At 36.8% G+C, this 16,071-nt stretch overlaps 1 protein-coding gene across 7 annotated transcripts in view; it reads right to left on the bottom strand.

The window, feature by feature from the left end:
- Positions 1 to 15,773, bottom strand: part of LOC5576629 (PDZ domain-containing protein GIPC3) — a 66,318-nt gene extending 50,545 nt beyond the window's left edge. Inside the window, exons 1-2 of one of the 7 annotated variants that reach the window (XM_021840072.1) lie at positions 15,248 to 15,773; positions 14,048 to 14,927 (exon numbers count right to left, since the gene is read on the bottom strand). In XM_021840072.1, the coding sequence (XP_021695764.1) occupies positions 14,048 to 14,359 (312 nt within the window). In that variant the 5' untranslated portion in view covers positions 14,360 to 14,927; positions 15,248 to 15,773. The remainder of the gene's footprint in view (positions 1 to 14,047; positions 14,928 to 15,247) is intronic. The other 6 variants (XM_021840071.1, XM_021840073.1, XM_021840075.1 and 3 more) reach the window with 6 other exon arrangements.
- Positions 15,774 to 16,071: the final 298 nt, after the last annotated feature.

The raw sequence follows: 16,071 nt of genomic DNA, 5'->3' as shown, positions 1-16,071 counted from the left end.
GATAAAAAAATCGAATATATTTTTTTAGGTGTAGTCCACTCTGCTCATAAAAGCATAACTGTCCCATATTGATTTTCTGGCCAACACCTTTTTTCGTCGCAATATCCATATTTCAATGTATATTTTACCATCCATATAAAAATTAACACACTTAATTGAAAAATAAAGGCATAACAGTCTCTATATGAATTTTCAACCATAATAACAACTGCAAAATGGGAATTGCGTTCAAGTTTATATTTTTCGCTGATCAATAGAAGCAATATGAGTTATCTGAGCAGTTGTTTTCAATGAATATGGTATGTAGGAATGTATCAGTAAATTATGAATATTTGTATGAGAAGACTAGCTTAAAACTTTGAGTGCCATTTTCTCAATGCCTCCTTTTTCCATATGGGGCAGTTATGCCTTTATGGGCAACACACAATTGATGGAAAACGGCGAACATTTCTGCTAAACTGGAACGAAAACAAAACCAAATGCTCCCGAGCGTCAGAGCACTGTTTTACTCGCAACTGTCGTGCTGCTGAGTAATCGAAGCTATAGTGATTCGTGACCGTGTTCGGAGATGTTCAAGGTCAATTGTGCTTTGGGAAAAAAAGCTCAGGTGCAGGTCGTTAGGCCGAATACCGTTAGGCCGAAGGGGTCGTTTGGCGGAAAGGGTCGTTAGGCCGAATTAACATTTAATCATTCACTACTATTTCAAAGAGTTAACACATTCATCAGTGTTTTTTTCCTTCTTTCAATCAAAGGCTGTTCTTTCTAGTTATATTTCACAGCGAATATTGTAGTGCAAATTATCCTGATTTAACAACTAATAATCCATAAGCGGCTTCTAAAGTAGAGATTATCGAGGTAGCTATGAAAACCAAATTTAACTATGGACCAATGCACGAGTTTACTAATTTGACGTTTGAGCGGTGTCAAATTCACTCGTTTCCATGGTCACATGAATAACACGGCACTGCACAAACGACAAATAGTGAACTCGTGCATTGGTCCATGGTTCTCTAACTCGATTTAGAGATACAGTCATCTCTCCCTTACTCGATATTGAAGGGACCATCGAGTTAGGGAGGTATCGAGTTACAGAACACAAAACCAGTGCAACTGCGATCCAAAGGTCCATAGAGTTAGCCATGAAAACCAATTTTTACTATGGATCTCTAACTCGATATCGAGATACGGAATATCGAGTAAGGGAGAGTTAACTGTATGAAAAAAATTGACGTATTTTATCAATAAAACCACAAACGATCTTGCTTTGAAATTCCAGGAATAGAAGTATTCAATATGGAATATATTACATGAAAATAGCAGTCAACTGAGCAGCAGGATAAAACCCAGGTGGAACGTACCGTCAGAGAGAAGAAAAAGGACATTTATCATGCCTATACTCCCGTGCAAAAGTGTGTTGCCCATATCTTTGTGATTACACCTCGATTTTTAGCGAAGTAAGATCAACTCCTTGCCTTTTGAATGAGAGAGTTTCAATTAGACGTGTAATCACAGAGGTATGGACATAACACTTTTGTTATTTTATTTTTTTGGGTAACCCCAAACTTTTGCACGGGAGTGTATGATACCCTCACCACACTCTAAGTGACTTTTTTGCTTGTTGTGACGTGCAAACGTTCTAATTAGTTCAGCCGAACGTGTTGCTCGCAGTCAAAGCAGTCATCTGAACTAGGTTACACCGACTGTTCTAAACTACACACCTCAACAGGTAAGTGGCGAAGGTTGTAGCTGCTCGCGTGCCATTTAATTGAGACAAATAGTCAGTAACGGTTGCTGGTCAAGGATCGAGATAATAGAGAAAAGTCATGTGCAGCCGAAAGACGTTCCCTTGAACCTTACCCGAGTTTCTTACATTGTAAACCGAACGAGTTCAACAGTTTGTCGATCTGCGTCACTCTGTAGTTTCAGACGTACCTAGCTTTGTTTTTTTATTCCGAGTTGCACAAATTTAAGCTTGTTAGCGCACAAGCTTCGTCGCGTCATTGATTCGCACCACTAATACCGCTTTTCTGTCAATCACTTTAGTCGGTGGATAGTTTCTATTTTCGCTACCGCGCTCTTCCTTTGTATGGAAAACCGTTGACCTTGTTTCGAAGTTTCGCAAAGCTGTGCGTTTTTTTTTTCGTGTTGGTCCCGTCGTAAGCGTGTGCAATCGAAGCACAATTTTCGGTTATTTATCGTGTAGGAAACGGGCGGCGAGCAGCAATGTTGCTGTCCATTACACATTGACTCAAAACGTCAACCCGCGGCATTTGCACTTGTTTCATGGCATGGAAATTATTGACCATCGTCCATTACGAAACTCTACCTAAATGACTTGCACGAGGAGCAAGAAAAACGTGACTTGCTCCCATTTTTCCACAATGAGATTTACATCACACAACAGCTTGATTGCAGTTTTGGAACCAAATTACTACAGATCAAGTGCGTCATAGATGACATTCGGGAGGTAGCGAGAAAAGTGTAGCTCAATCTGGTTTAGTGAGATTGTGCTGAAATTCCGACGAAGACCAACGTTAGTCCTATTCAATGGACGGTACCTGTGATTGCCAATTTACAGCTGATTGATCAAGTGGAAAGCGATCAATTCATTCGATGGAATATAGGTAGTTTGTTTTGTTAAATTGTGTTATAATAAAAGTATATTTGTTGGAATTGGAAGTATTTATATTTTTATTTACTGAGCGAAATATATACAGGTCATTTCATACAAAACGATCACAAAAAAGTACAAACGTGTCATCGGATGGGCCGAGATAGTTGTAGCGGTAAACGCGCAACTATTCAGCTGGGGGTCGGAGAGTATTTTTTTAGATAGAAAATAGTAGGTAGAAGATAGAAGATAGAAGATAGAAGATAGTGAATAGAAGCACAACCATTTTTAAGGTATAAGTTAAGAATGTAGCAAAATTAAGCATTTTCGCGAGGAATGGTCCTATCGGCATAGAAAATTTGGTCACATTTGGATTGATGAGTCAATATTGTTCAACATGTCTAATAAGAAAATAGCTTTTTTTGTGTTATTTTTCTACTTAATTGACTAAACAAATCATTACGATCCTAATTTATCTACATGATGTGCAATGATAGCCATGTTCACACTTTTTACGTTCCCATGCACAACAGCTGTATATTACATCTGCCACCCTTAATTCGTCAAAACTGATTCGATCACCAGTGCAATTTTCGATGCCGCAGATTCGGTCATGCAAATGGCAAATTGGGCACGGTGTGGTGGTGCATAGTTGTTCACGGGGTACCGAAGAAGTCATTATCCCACCGAAAGACATGCATCGAAAAGTTACAATGAATCAACGTTAATTACACTCCCAAAGGCAATGCAGGTCCCCACATGAGACACTGCTGTGAAGCTGTGAAGGAACCTTCGGGTATCGAGATCTTTGTCGTGTTCATAGGCAAATAATTTGGAACGTATGCTTATGGAGTGAAAAAAGATGTTGTACAATTTTCAACAATGTAGGTTGGGAATTTTGTGAACTACTTTGTTCAGTACATAGATAAGTACATAGATCTTCAGGTGCTCAACAAAAATTGTGCTTAATACATTTTAGCTAACATATTCTACGTATTTTGATGGGATCCGATTTAGATTATCGGTTTGTCTCCTATTCCTAACATAACTCATTCCGAAAAGTGGTGATTTCAATGGTATGAATTAATATTTTTAATATTTAAATGTCGAGGACTAGAAACATAGGATATTATTATTATATTATTGATCAATTGATTGAAGAAATTTGCAAGTGTTTGGAATATGAGTCATGTTTGGAATTTGAGTTGTTCCTATAATATCTGATAAAATTCCCAAATAATGACATGGCTTCAATCATGATTCATCAAAGCATTACTCAGTTTCAATCATCTCCGAAATTCATTCGTAATAATCTCGCAATACAGCATATGACTGGCAAAGTACTCCAGTTGAATGAAACCGTACAATTACAACAATAAAAGGTATTAGGAGAAATCCCAATAGTACAATTAGGCATCTTGAACAACAGTGATTGTTAGGTACCCATTCATCACGATAAGATAATTTTGTAGCACAGTATACAGCAGAAGAAGCAGAAAAAAAAGTTTCCAACACACTCATCAGTAGGGGAAACTGGGTAGACTTGATCCCTGCCTATTCTCTCGGAATGTAAAACAGTTTTATTCCAGACTGGTCGTCTGCTCGTACCTTTGGATAAACGGTTGAGTTGAGGCGTTCGTTTTTTTCAATGCAGTGTCCAAAAACTTAAGAGAAGTCCTGGCTAATTTGGTTCCAGTTCCCGGAGAACAACATATATTGTGAATTTTCAGTTGCATGAAACACATGTCATTCTGAATTATGGTGAAATTCTCAGAACAATCGGACCACTAGAACCCAAGATCCAGACCTTGAAACTTAACCATTTTGTATGAAAAACGACCAATGCGTACTTCGTTCTATCCAGTACTGTATCCTACACACCCATCAATTTTAACATAATCTCTTGTATCATTCTGACTGATTGTTTTCTCATAGAATTTGACGGAATCCTAGATAAAATTTTCACAGTTCAGTTCACTTTCCGGAACCCAAGCAGAATGTGTTATACAAACAGTTCTTGCGTAATAATTCTAGAGGGCCAATGATCAAATTGAAGTAGTAAGAAGCAAAGGGGTGTAAGCATAGCATAGCATAGCATAGCATAGACTGACTGTACATGTCAATGGTTGCTACTCTGTGATTGATCGGAACTGGTAAGAATTGCACTACGATCCAAATGAATAAGGGATGGGAGTTTCCGCTTACTCTCGAAGTGCAATTTTAGCAGATCTAATATTATTGATCAATAACGGCGCCGGCCAAGTCCTTACAGTCTGTTGGGATGGGGAAGGAATGTTAGGGTGTAATGATTGTTGCTTCTAGAGACCGAGAATACCTCTGCATCTCCACAATCACCACGGGAAGGGTGTTTATTAGTGAGGGAGGAAAAGATCTGGGAGTCACTTCTGGTCGGTGATGCGATCCATGGACAAGGGGGAAGAATACGACTTGTATTTAAAGCTAGTTTTGTATTTTTGTCTCGAGAAGTTTTTGGAAAAATACGTCAACATCTATAATGTCGAACAATTCAAAAGACGTTTTTATTAATGACGAAAACTGAAAATTACATGTTTATATTTTAACTTATATGAAACAGGAATAATGCCGACACTTGTAGTGACGAACCATACATAGTTTGTTTGAAAATTACATATGAGTATTACTGTGCATTTTGTCTCGATATGGTAGAAGTTTTAGAAAATACGTCAACATTCACAATGTCGAACAATTCAAAAGATTTTTTTAATAAATAATTTTTAATAATGTCAAAAAGAGAAAAATATATGTATATTCAAATTGTATAAGAAAAAAGCATAATGCCGACACATATAGTGACGAACCATACAAAGTTTGTTTTAATATTACATAAAAGTTACGCTTTCAAGAAAATATGTGTTATCATAAGCATGAAACGAACTCACCAGTTGGTAATCCATTCTCGACTGAACACAAAACTGACACTGACAGCAAAACTTCTTGGCGTCCCGAAAATAAACCGTCTTGCTTGGGCCTTCCCAAATACGTACCCAGCAAGACGCTCCAAAACAGGTGAAAAAAAAAAAATCTCCGGCGACGAAAACACGCGCGAATCCGTCAGCAAAATCAATCGGACGACGCAAAACCGAACTGTCCCGCTTGGGCTTCACGAAGCACTCTGAAGTAGTAAGAAGCAAAGGGGTGTAAGTGATAAAAACCAAGTTTTGAGAAAATCAAATTAAAGTTTTTCAACAATTTTTCATTCCATACAAATTGTACAAAAACAACTAAGTGTGACTTAAATAAAAATGGAGTGGTTTTGAAAAAATCGATGTGAATGTTGTTCACCACATCTTCAATGCCTTTTTCTCAGTAATCAAATCTATCAATGTGTTTTCTTCTCGTAGAGTGACTATTTACAATTAATATACGTTAATAATCGATTCTATTCTGACTGCAACAAATGTTGAAAAAATAATAAATTTAAATGCTTGGCCCATCCCAAGTTTGACAGATCGCAGTACACTTTTCACGGCATTCTAGATTTTGCTCTATTACCTTACTGTCCATAACTGCATATCAGTCACATTCGACATTTTTGACAATTTCGAGTTAATACCGTGGAGAGTCATTAAATGATGTATACCGTTTTGAATCATATTACGGACAGCTTCAAATTCCGGACACTCTACTTTGTATGGGAAACATTTCACACGAAATGTTTCAATTTTTGCTCTTCAAAAGTTCTCACTTTCGAGGCTCGTTTTAGTAAGCTTTTTCCATAGAAATCTATACAAACTCATAATGTCCAACTGCCTTAGACCTCTCTTTAGCGGCTTGACGACTTCAACTGATGGTTTGACTTTTGTATTAATGATTTCCGTAAGCTGTCCGGAATTCGAATCAAAGTGTCCGGAATATGAGGCAAAGTGAGGAAGCGTCCGGAACAAGAATTATGAAAAGGCCACACATTCCGATTTATTTAAATTTATTGAGGTTGCGGAAGCGTATTCTTTACCCACAATTCAAAAGTTAAGGGCGACGCTCGTTAACGCTGAGAAATCATACATAATGATTTATTTTGTATGCTCTACGCTGAATTATACTTCACTAAGGCCTTAAGTGTCCGTAATATGAATCAAAACGGTACTTTGGATCAACTTATTGAAATCTTTTGAGTTCGTGGTAGTTTTTAGAAATTTTAGTTTCTTCCCATACTGCCATAAAATGCACACTTGATGTTCCATTTACTCAATGCTCACTTTTGTCGAATGTTACAAATATGCAGTTATGGGCAGCTTATGTACCATGAAATTTTGAGCATCTGCAAGGGACATGGAGGATATTATTTTGTCTTAAATTGAACTGTTAAGCGATGAAAAAGTTACAGTTTTTTATATCTTGATTTTGATGTTATAAATCTATATACTTAAATAAAAATGGAGTGGGGTGTGTATGTCACGAAATGACTGGAGAACAGATGAACGGATTGACGTAAGTTTTTCACAGTTCCACTCAACAAGGGACAAAACAATGTGTCATTTTGTAAGGGGGATGCCATGATGTTTTATAACCGCCTACTTGATGGCAAGACGAAGTTTGCCGGGACCATTGGTGATTAATAAAGATTTCAATCTAGAGATACAATTACATTGCAATTTACATGAGGGACCATCCATAAATGACGTAGCAATTTAGGAGGAAAGGGGTAGTCTACGATGTTGTGATGAACCATGTATTAGGTATGGGAAAATAGGTTACGAAGGGGGGAGGGGGTTCATAAAATTGTAAATATATGTTACGTCATTAATGGACGGTCCCTTATGGCAGCTCACGTAGTAACATTTTCCAAAGAGGGTTCAAAGGTACTTTACAAATCTTAAACGTGTTTTAAAAATAGTTCAGGAGCATGGAAAATTTCGAAACTTTGGGTTTTGGCTCAATTTTAATGGATAATGTAAGAACTGCAAAAAAAAAAACTGGATATCTCCAAACATGCCAATCAGTTGTTCAATGTGTTTTTCAGTTCATCAGTTGTTGCCTGCAAATGTAGCAGACATCAGAAATAACAATTGTAATTAGATTTATCACCATCTTTGGAAAAACTGCTCCGCTGACTGAGGATTTTAATAAAAGTTTATTTTGAATACAATACTTTTCACTTTTTCAGCCATAAAAACGACGGGCTGCATTTGATATTTCGTGGCAGCGAAATCTGGGCTGCATATGACGTTGATATTTTTCCTCTTCGCGAGTCTTTCTCAGGTCTACACTATGAAATTTTTAAGGTTTAATCTAAACTAAATCTAAGGGGCCTATTTTGTAAATCGAGCAGATTCATGTGACTCGTCTGTATTCATTGTCGATCAAAGCAAGCATGCATATTTCAGATGTCACCCGTCGATTGCCATAGTAATCCAGTCACATAGAGTGACAACTGTCGAAAAACTCGAGTGACAGAGCTGAGTCGAGCGATTTTTTCGGTCGACAGAGACTCCAGTCGAGTCATTTTGATCGACTCAACTTATAAAATAGACCCCTAAATGTTGATTTTTTTATAATGATACAAAAGAACGTCAAAAAATTGATCTCTTATTTATTTAAGTAACAAGAATCTGAAGATTTTATTACGGATTTTCTAGGCTTAAACTGTTTTAATACCATTTTTACCATTTTCGGCTTCATGATTACATCGAAGGGACCGGTGCCTGCTAATACTCGATGGGTTATTTTGAGGACTTACGTGAATGAGTGTTACGAACTTTTCAACGAATTGGGTGCCAAACGAATTGTTCCAGGGACAAATACTTATGATTTTGTTTGAGATTTTTCTACAAGACACGCCTTGGACGACCATGAAATGAATTTATGGAGTTCGGGGATATTCTCGCTTAAAGAACAGCCCAAATCAAGGCCTGAGCAGTTACTTAAATAAGAAAGAAGTTTAACATTTTTTTATCACACCTTTTACTTTTAATGTAATGTTTTCTGCATCCAATAGGTAGAAAAACTGTCCCCCATAAATGGACGATCATTACTCGAACATCTCAGACCACTATACGGTTAAAAATTCTCATGTATATTCTAATATATCCCCTTATTCCATGAAGTTTACAGAATGTTAACATAACGGCCGAGTCAGGTTTTGTGATGCTTGTGGATCATGTTAGTTAGAGTATTCGAGCCAAAAACGATGTACAAAATTGTATTCTCTCGATTTTTTTTATCTCCAATAATAAGGTCAATGCTTTCCTCTAGTCTAAAATGAATAGAAATAAATTTAAAAAAATAGGTAAATATTTCAACATAAAAAACAAAACAAAAACAGCTGCAAAACAAATCCTGTGTACATATTTGACATTTACAATCAACAATCAAAGAGAATGTCCTACTAAAGGGGCCCAGATAGCCGTAGCGGTAAACGCGCAGCTATTCAGCAAGACCAAGCTGAGGGTCGTGGGTTCGAATCCCACCAGTCGAGGATCTTTTCGGGTTGGAAATTTTCTCGACTTCCCAGGGCATAGAGTATCTTCGTACCTGCCACACGATATTACGCATGCAAAAATGGTTATTGGCATAGTAAGCTCTCAGTTAATAACTGTGGAAGTGCTCATACGAACACTAAGCTGAGAAGCAGGCTCTGTCCCAGTGGGGATGTAACGCCAGAAAGAAGAAGAAGAAGTCCTACTAAAACCTAACTATAAAATCGGTAGGCATAAATGTCAAACTCAAATCACCCTCCGCAAATTTAGAGCACCATTTTTCGACCCATTTATACGATTCAGGCCTATTTTGTATGAAAATCCAAAAATTGGCACAGAATTCTTGTGCCTAGTGGTTTTCCCCAAGTTGAAATAAATTTAAGTACTCTGTCTACAATATTATAGGTCACCTTGTCACGATTATTAGTCACTCTTTTTACATGCAACTAAAATTTATCGAATTCACGGTTATTGAACTTGAAAAAAATTGCAATAAATATATTTCAACAATGCTGGAAATTTAAAAGCATTTGTGTAAAAAGATGTACAGAGTACGCTAAAACTGACTTTTGGTTTTTTATGTATGACCAGATCTAGCCATAATGATATCAGCTGTTTGGCTCAATTAGTGAGCCTACGATTTTCACTAAAAGTTAGCCCCAATGGTCAAAAATTAGTGCGGGATACTAAAAAATCTTTCATAAGCAAAGAATTGAATTAAGTCGATGTTTGTATTTTTGACCTATTCTCAAATATGGAAAATAACTAAGCCATACTAATCTTGACTAATTTCAACTCGACACATCCTAAACAAGAAATATTTATTAGACGTTTTAAATTAAGTATTCTACATACAGTTCATATGACCAGCCCATTATAGTTGTAGGCCATATCGATCAGTGGACTGTATTTTTCTTATCGCAAATTCGGAATAATTTCTCGCGCACAGAAAGAACAGTTGTGTTCTGTTCGACTTTCATTTATTGACAAGACAAAGCTTCTACAGTCGCATATAGCGGAAACGGAAAAGCAAAATAAAAATAAAACATGGGTAATCCAAATTAAGTCTGGTTTCTTTAAAATATTACATTCAACAATAGTATAACGTACTTTATTGACTGAACTCGTTTCCACCATTATATAAATTATAGTCTCCTAAATTATTGGAAACATTGGGTTTAGTTGTTTTTTTTAAATTAATAAATTACCTCAAATAGTAGAAATGTTATGTAAGCAGCTTGTATTGACATGAGATACTGCACTGTTTTGAGTGTGTATGGAATTTTGAATTTACTGACCTTGTTTAAATTTTATAAAAGAGCGAAAGAGAGATGAAGATACAAAGCCATACACTGTTGTGTATAATCTGAAGCCTCAGCTTGAAACTCCTCATCCTTGATGACTTCAGCGAATACAGATGTTAGAGTTTTTGCTCCACACCATTCAATTAATTCAAGATAAATTTTTGAGTGTCCTCCCAAAATTTGAGCTCATTTGGACGAAAACTGAGACTTTTCGTCAAAATGAGCTCAAATTTTGGGAGGACACTTAGAATTTGATCTTGAATCAAATGAATGGTGTGGAGCGAAAAATATATTGCAACAAATGATTTACCTAATCAAATAGAGAATTGATGGAGCCATAAAGCAATGCAGAAGAAGAAATTGTACTTGTTCAATGATGATAAGACCATTTGGCATATTGCCATGGGCTGGTCATTCATGAGTGTGGGTAGAAATTATGCTCAATTAAACACATTTGATCATTCAGTTGTGTTCAAGATATGTCCATTTATGAAAAGAGATCGAATAATACTTTAAATCGACTTTTTTCAATTCTATGCTTATGAAAGATTTTTTTTAATATGCGCAAGTCTTTTCTTGTGACTGCCTTGGCTAACTTTTAGTGAGGGAAAAATGCTTCCTTGGCTTCCGCAAATCCGACCATGAAGCAACGGTTCTAACAAGTGAAAGCACTCTTCAGTACATGCATTCAAAAGGGGATCAAGTATCACCAAACATTTTCAAAAGCTTCATACGATAAGCCATGGAATAAAATTGAATTTGAATCTAAATTGTATTACAGGGTGTCGACCCAATTTTGAAAATAAAATTCCCTGACTTTCCCTGACCTTCCAGTCGTTTTCCAGAAAAATTCTAGACCATGTTGATTTGTTTGTTTGATAGAGTTTATGTTTTAGGTCGTATGAATAAACTGAGCAATAGTTTTAACTACACTGAAAACATTCTACAAGCTCGATCAATGTGTTTCTCACGTAAATTTTCACTCATTGTAAAACACAACAATCGATGGTGTAAAACCAGTCGCTATCAGCAATTCGAATTCAAAAGTAAAACACGTCAATTTACAAATTCTCGAAAAGTTTGCTGTAGAAATTATTAGCGATTTCTTCATTTGCTGATTCCAGGCACTCATTAAGGGCGCCTGGCTTCCTAAAAAATAACATGTCACGCTTGGATGGCAAATGTAAGCCCTTGTCATGTTAGGCAAACTAGTTGTACTAGTGATTGATATCACAATTATAGAACACGTTGAAATTGTATGTAAAAGCCTTTGCTATCGTTTACACGTTATTTCACCTTGCAATTTGACACGATAGATCCACTTTGAAAAGAATATGGATCGAACGTGTAGATTATTTGCAGTTTATATATAATTTTATTATATATTATATATAATTTTATTCAAGATTATATATAATTTTATTCAAGTTGATATGATAAAATTGAGCACTTGGGTATGTACATTTCAAATTTGATAATTCGTATTAAGAAAGCGGTAAAAGCTGAGTAGAAGCTAAGTAAATTCTGAGTCATCTACTGATTATATTGAAATCTTCAAGCGCAAAAGTTACTTTTAAAATTGTAGGAAACGATGTATTCGGATATTGAACTACCTCAGATATAATTTCACAAGTTTCAGGCATAAAGGACAATTTTGGACACCTTCCTCAAGCTGAATATACCATTGTTCATACATAAGACGTCACTATTAAAATTATTACTATGCTTTTTTAATGGAAGAACTTTCTTCCTGAAATTGAACTACTTCTTTTTCAGGTAAAATTACAGCCATTGTCAAAGAACTTTCTTTGAAAAAGTTATCAAGGAATTTAACAAAAAATTCTCAGAAATTCCAATAGAAATTCTTAAATGTATTTTTCCAAGTATTACTCCAATACTTCTTTCTCCAGAAACTCCTCTAATATATCTCCCAGAACCACCTCAAATGTTTTATCCAATGGCTTTAATATCACAAAGAATTATGTTTTAAGAACTCGTACGTTAGACCAAAGATTTTTAACTAGTTTAAGAATTTTATAATTACACCTCCAGTAGGTGAATTCCGTCGCGTATTTTCTTTGAAGAAAAGAAAATTTTCTTGCTGGAATTTTCTAATGGAAGGAAGTTTCTTCTCTTTGAAGAAATTGTTCACCGGATTTCACCTACAGGAAACTATTGAAGAATTTATTTCAGTCATGTTTTTTTCCTAAACATTAATTTAGAATCCATAGGAATATTACAGAAATACTTTCAAAAAAATGTTTAGGGATCACATAGACACTTTTTTCAAAATGTATTCATTTTTTCTTAAAATTTTTCACCATGATTCTTTACAGGTAATTAGTTGATTAATTTTTAGAATTCTGATGTGATTTTTTTAATTCAAGCAACCGTTTTTCCCAGAAATTTATCTAAATATTTTTTAACGAAATAAATTCTGGAATTGAATAACGCGCTAATAATAAGTTATCAGATGTTCGTTTTAATATGTCGTGCCTGCAACAATCCTCGATTTAACTACACTAAGAATGAGTATTCAATGAGTATTTTCCAAGTATTTTTTTCGGGGGTTTGTGCTAACGTAAGAACTTCATATACACTCATAGAACGCGACCCGAGAACGGACATAAACTATCAAAGGATTATCGAGCAGATTCCTTCAAATTAAATTCCTGAAAGTTCTGCTTCCAGGGATTTTATGGATTCACAAAGATATCTTAGATAATGATCTTCATCATTTTTGGAGAATTTCCTGTATATTCTCAGAACTAAAAACAAACTGGACATATCTGTAAGTAACTCCTGAATAAAATACTAAAATAACGCTTGGAATTCACAATATTTTCATAAAACCCTGGATAATTGAAATTGAAATAGATAGCAAAATGGACAAATCAATATTGGAGAACTTTGCGGTATTATCTTCATTGTTTCCAGAAACGATATGATAAAACATCCAGAAATTGTTTTGCAGATTTCTGCTCTTGAAATTTTGAGATACGGTTTTCATCTTCACCTAAATACGAGAATCTTCATTGGTTGTTTTCTATATTTCGTTTTATTAGTTTAACTTGGATATTTTGGGCAAACTTGTAAAGATTGACATGATTTGATGAAGTGGATTCCATTTTTTCTTCGAGATTTTGAAGAAAAGACAATGATTTGATCTAGCAAACTTTGGAACTAAATTAATAATACATAAGCAAATTAATAATTAATAAAGCAAGCTACGCCAACTTTGAAGAAATTGTTCAGAGAGCACTGTTGATGCTTTTCATTTCAGAAAATTTTGGATTCTAAGAATAAATATAGTTAGTAAAGTACCGCTCACTCTCATATGCATAAAAGCATCTTTTCAATCAACTTGTTTGATGTTGTAGTAATGAATATTTTTCCCTGACTTGTAGTGAAATTCCCTGACTTTCCCTGACTTTCCAAGTCAAAAATCGAATTCCCTGACATTCCCTGACTTTCCAGGTTTTTCCAGGTAGTCGACACCCTGTATTAGTCAACTATGCCTTATACATTTTGTCAGATCAAGGAAAAACAAAATTTCTAATACCTAACATTTTTCATCAAAATTTGATTTTCTTACAGAGTTACAGCCGCATTTAGCAAAGGGGATCAAGCCTCCCCAGTTTCCCCTACCGAGATAACAATAATTGTCCACTTACCTCATCCATCGCAAAGTCGTAGCATTCGGCGATCTTCTGGTACAGCTCCTTGACGCTGGCAAACCCGGTGATGAAGCCCGTTGGACTGCCGTGGGCCAGCTGGCAGTTGAACACGAGCTGTGGCTTGGTCACGTTGGCCTCGTGGCTCCCGTTAAGGTCATCGATGTGCGGTGCCGTGGGCATTGTGCTCCCTGCCAGATTCTTGCCGTTAAAGCCGTTGTTATTCTCGTAGAAAAGATGGTGGTGGGGATCTTTCGTCATGGGAGGGGATGGGTTAGAGATTTTTGCACTCTTCTTGTTGAACAAAGGCATTTGGGTTTGGATGCGTCGCACACGCGCCTGGTCAGACAATCAGAAATCGAAGGAATCAGGATCGACGATTCCAGCGAGAGAGGAATCGGAGAATGATCGGATAGAGAGATGCGCTAATTGATCCCAAGAGATCGGGATTAGTTGGTCTACTTCCTAATGCACCCCACACACACACACAAACTGAAGCACAAACCACTAATTGGAATTCTCTCTACAGATATTTTCGGCCGGATTTGTTCTCCTTCCTTTTGCGTTTCTTATTCCCACCGAAGAAAACGGTAAAATTTAATGCACTAGCACTCGATCCGTAAAAATTTTCAACAACCCGATAACGAAACCGAACACCTCATCGTTTTCTTGGCCAAGCACACTCTACTTTTGCAAATCGAAGGCCTTCTTCTTCCAGAACAACGGTAGCTGATAATTGCGAGCCTGTATTTTTATCTTTCACCAACACTCTCCGACACAAATGCTGATAACAGAACCCCTGTATAAACATTCCATGAAGTGTCGTATCAGAATAGTGTCGCTGCAATTTTATGTACACTTGAATTTGATAAGAGAAAAACTAAGAGTAATGAAACAGATAAAGACCAAAAGAAACTAGGATTTTCCAGTTAAAAAAAACGTCACATCTTCTGTACAAAATCGAAATAGCAACTCCCTTCACCAATCCACAGCACTCTTGGATATTGATATTGCACTCAAAAAAAGAAAGTTACAATCACGGCAATGCGCAGCGGCAAAAAGTATCGAGGTCACACACAATAACCAGCGCACAAATATTCCACCCAAATCCAACGAAAAATCAGATCGCCGCCACTTGTAACTTCTAACGCGTAGACTTCAAACCCAGATATTCCGAGGCAGGCAGATAAAATCAATTACAATTTCAATTCCCCGAACAACGGGAACACAGTGCGCGATATTGGCCACCCCACACAGGCCCTGTTCCTCCTGGTATGCTCCTGGAAACACGGTGAAGCTCGTGAGAGGACCGAGAAAGTTCAACGAATTCCGCACCGGACTGGCTGGATGCTCCACAAGTTGGTCACTGGCTGCTGAACCACCGATCCGCGCGCACAGATCTTGGACTTGAACTCCAAGAAGCACAAGCATACAAAAAATAACACTCCGATCAGAAAAAAATGAGAACACGCGAGAGCGAACTCGAGAGGCTCTATCACCGACCGGCTAGTCTACGATTCTTCGACTCAAACGATGGACATAGGCAACCAGAGTGCCCCTTCAAGCTCCACACAAAGCAGCGGAACAAACGGCGAGAAAGTTTCCCCGGAGAAAACTACGTTGACTTGGCAATCTATGGTTACTTCAATGCGGACTCAAAATAAGCCGAGCACTTGCGAGCAGCTTGGCGCTTGGGACCGTTATGTTTACTGCTATACAAAAAGCTGGAAAAATAGGCGCTTGTCGCTTATTACACACCGACCCTCGCGTATAATCTCTTTTTCTCTCTCTCAGTGGTCATGTTTGTTCTCTTTTATTCTCTTTTTCATTTTACTCTTATTATCTCTTTTTCAAGTAACTTCAACCACCCCATTCATGAGGAACCTATAGTATTCAATCAACTCAGCAAGCGCTTTCCACCCATGGATATGTGTCGTCGTTCTCACTTTCTACACGCGGCTGGCTCACTGTCCAACATAGACTGAGCATAGATTTGATTGTCGAGAGAGAACAACTCTCAATAC

This window comes from Aedes aegypti, chromosome 2, assembly GCF_002204515.2.
Source record: "Aedes aegypti strain LVP_AGWG chromosome 2, AaegL5.0 Primary Assembly, whole genome shotgun sequence".
Taxonomy (NCBI): domain Eukaryota; kingdom Metazoa; phylum Arthropoda; class Insecta; order Diptera; family Culicidae; genus Aedes; species Aedes aegypti.
Note: the sequence above shows the minus strand (reverse complement) of the source record. Positions and strands in the feature narration are given on the sequence as shown.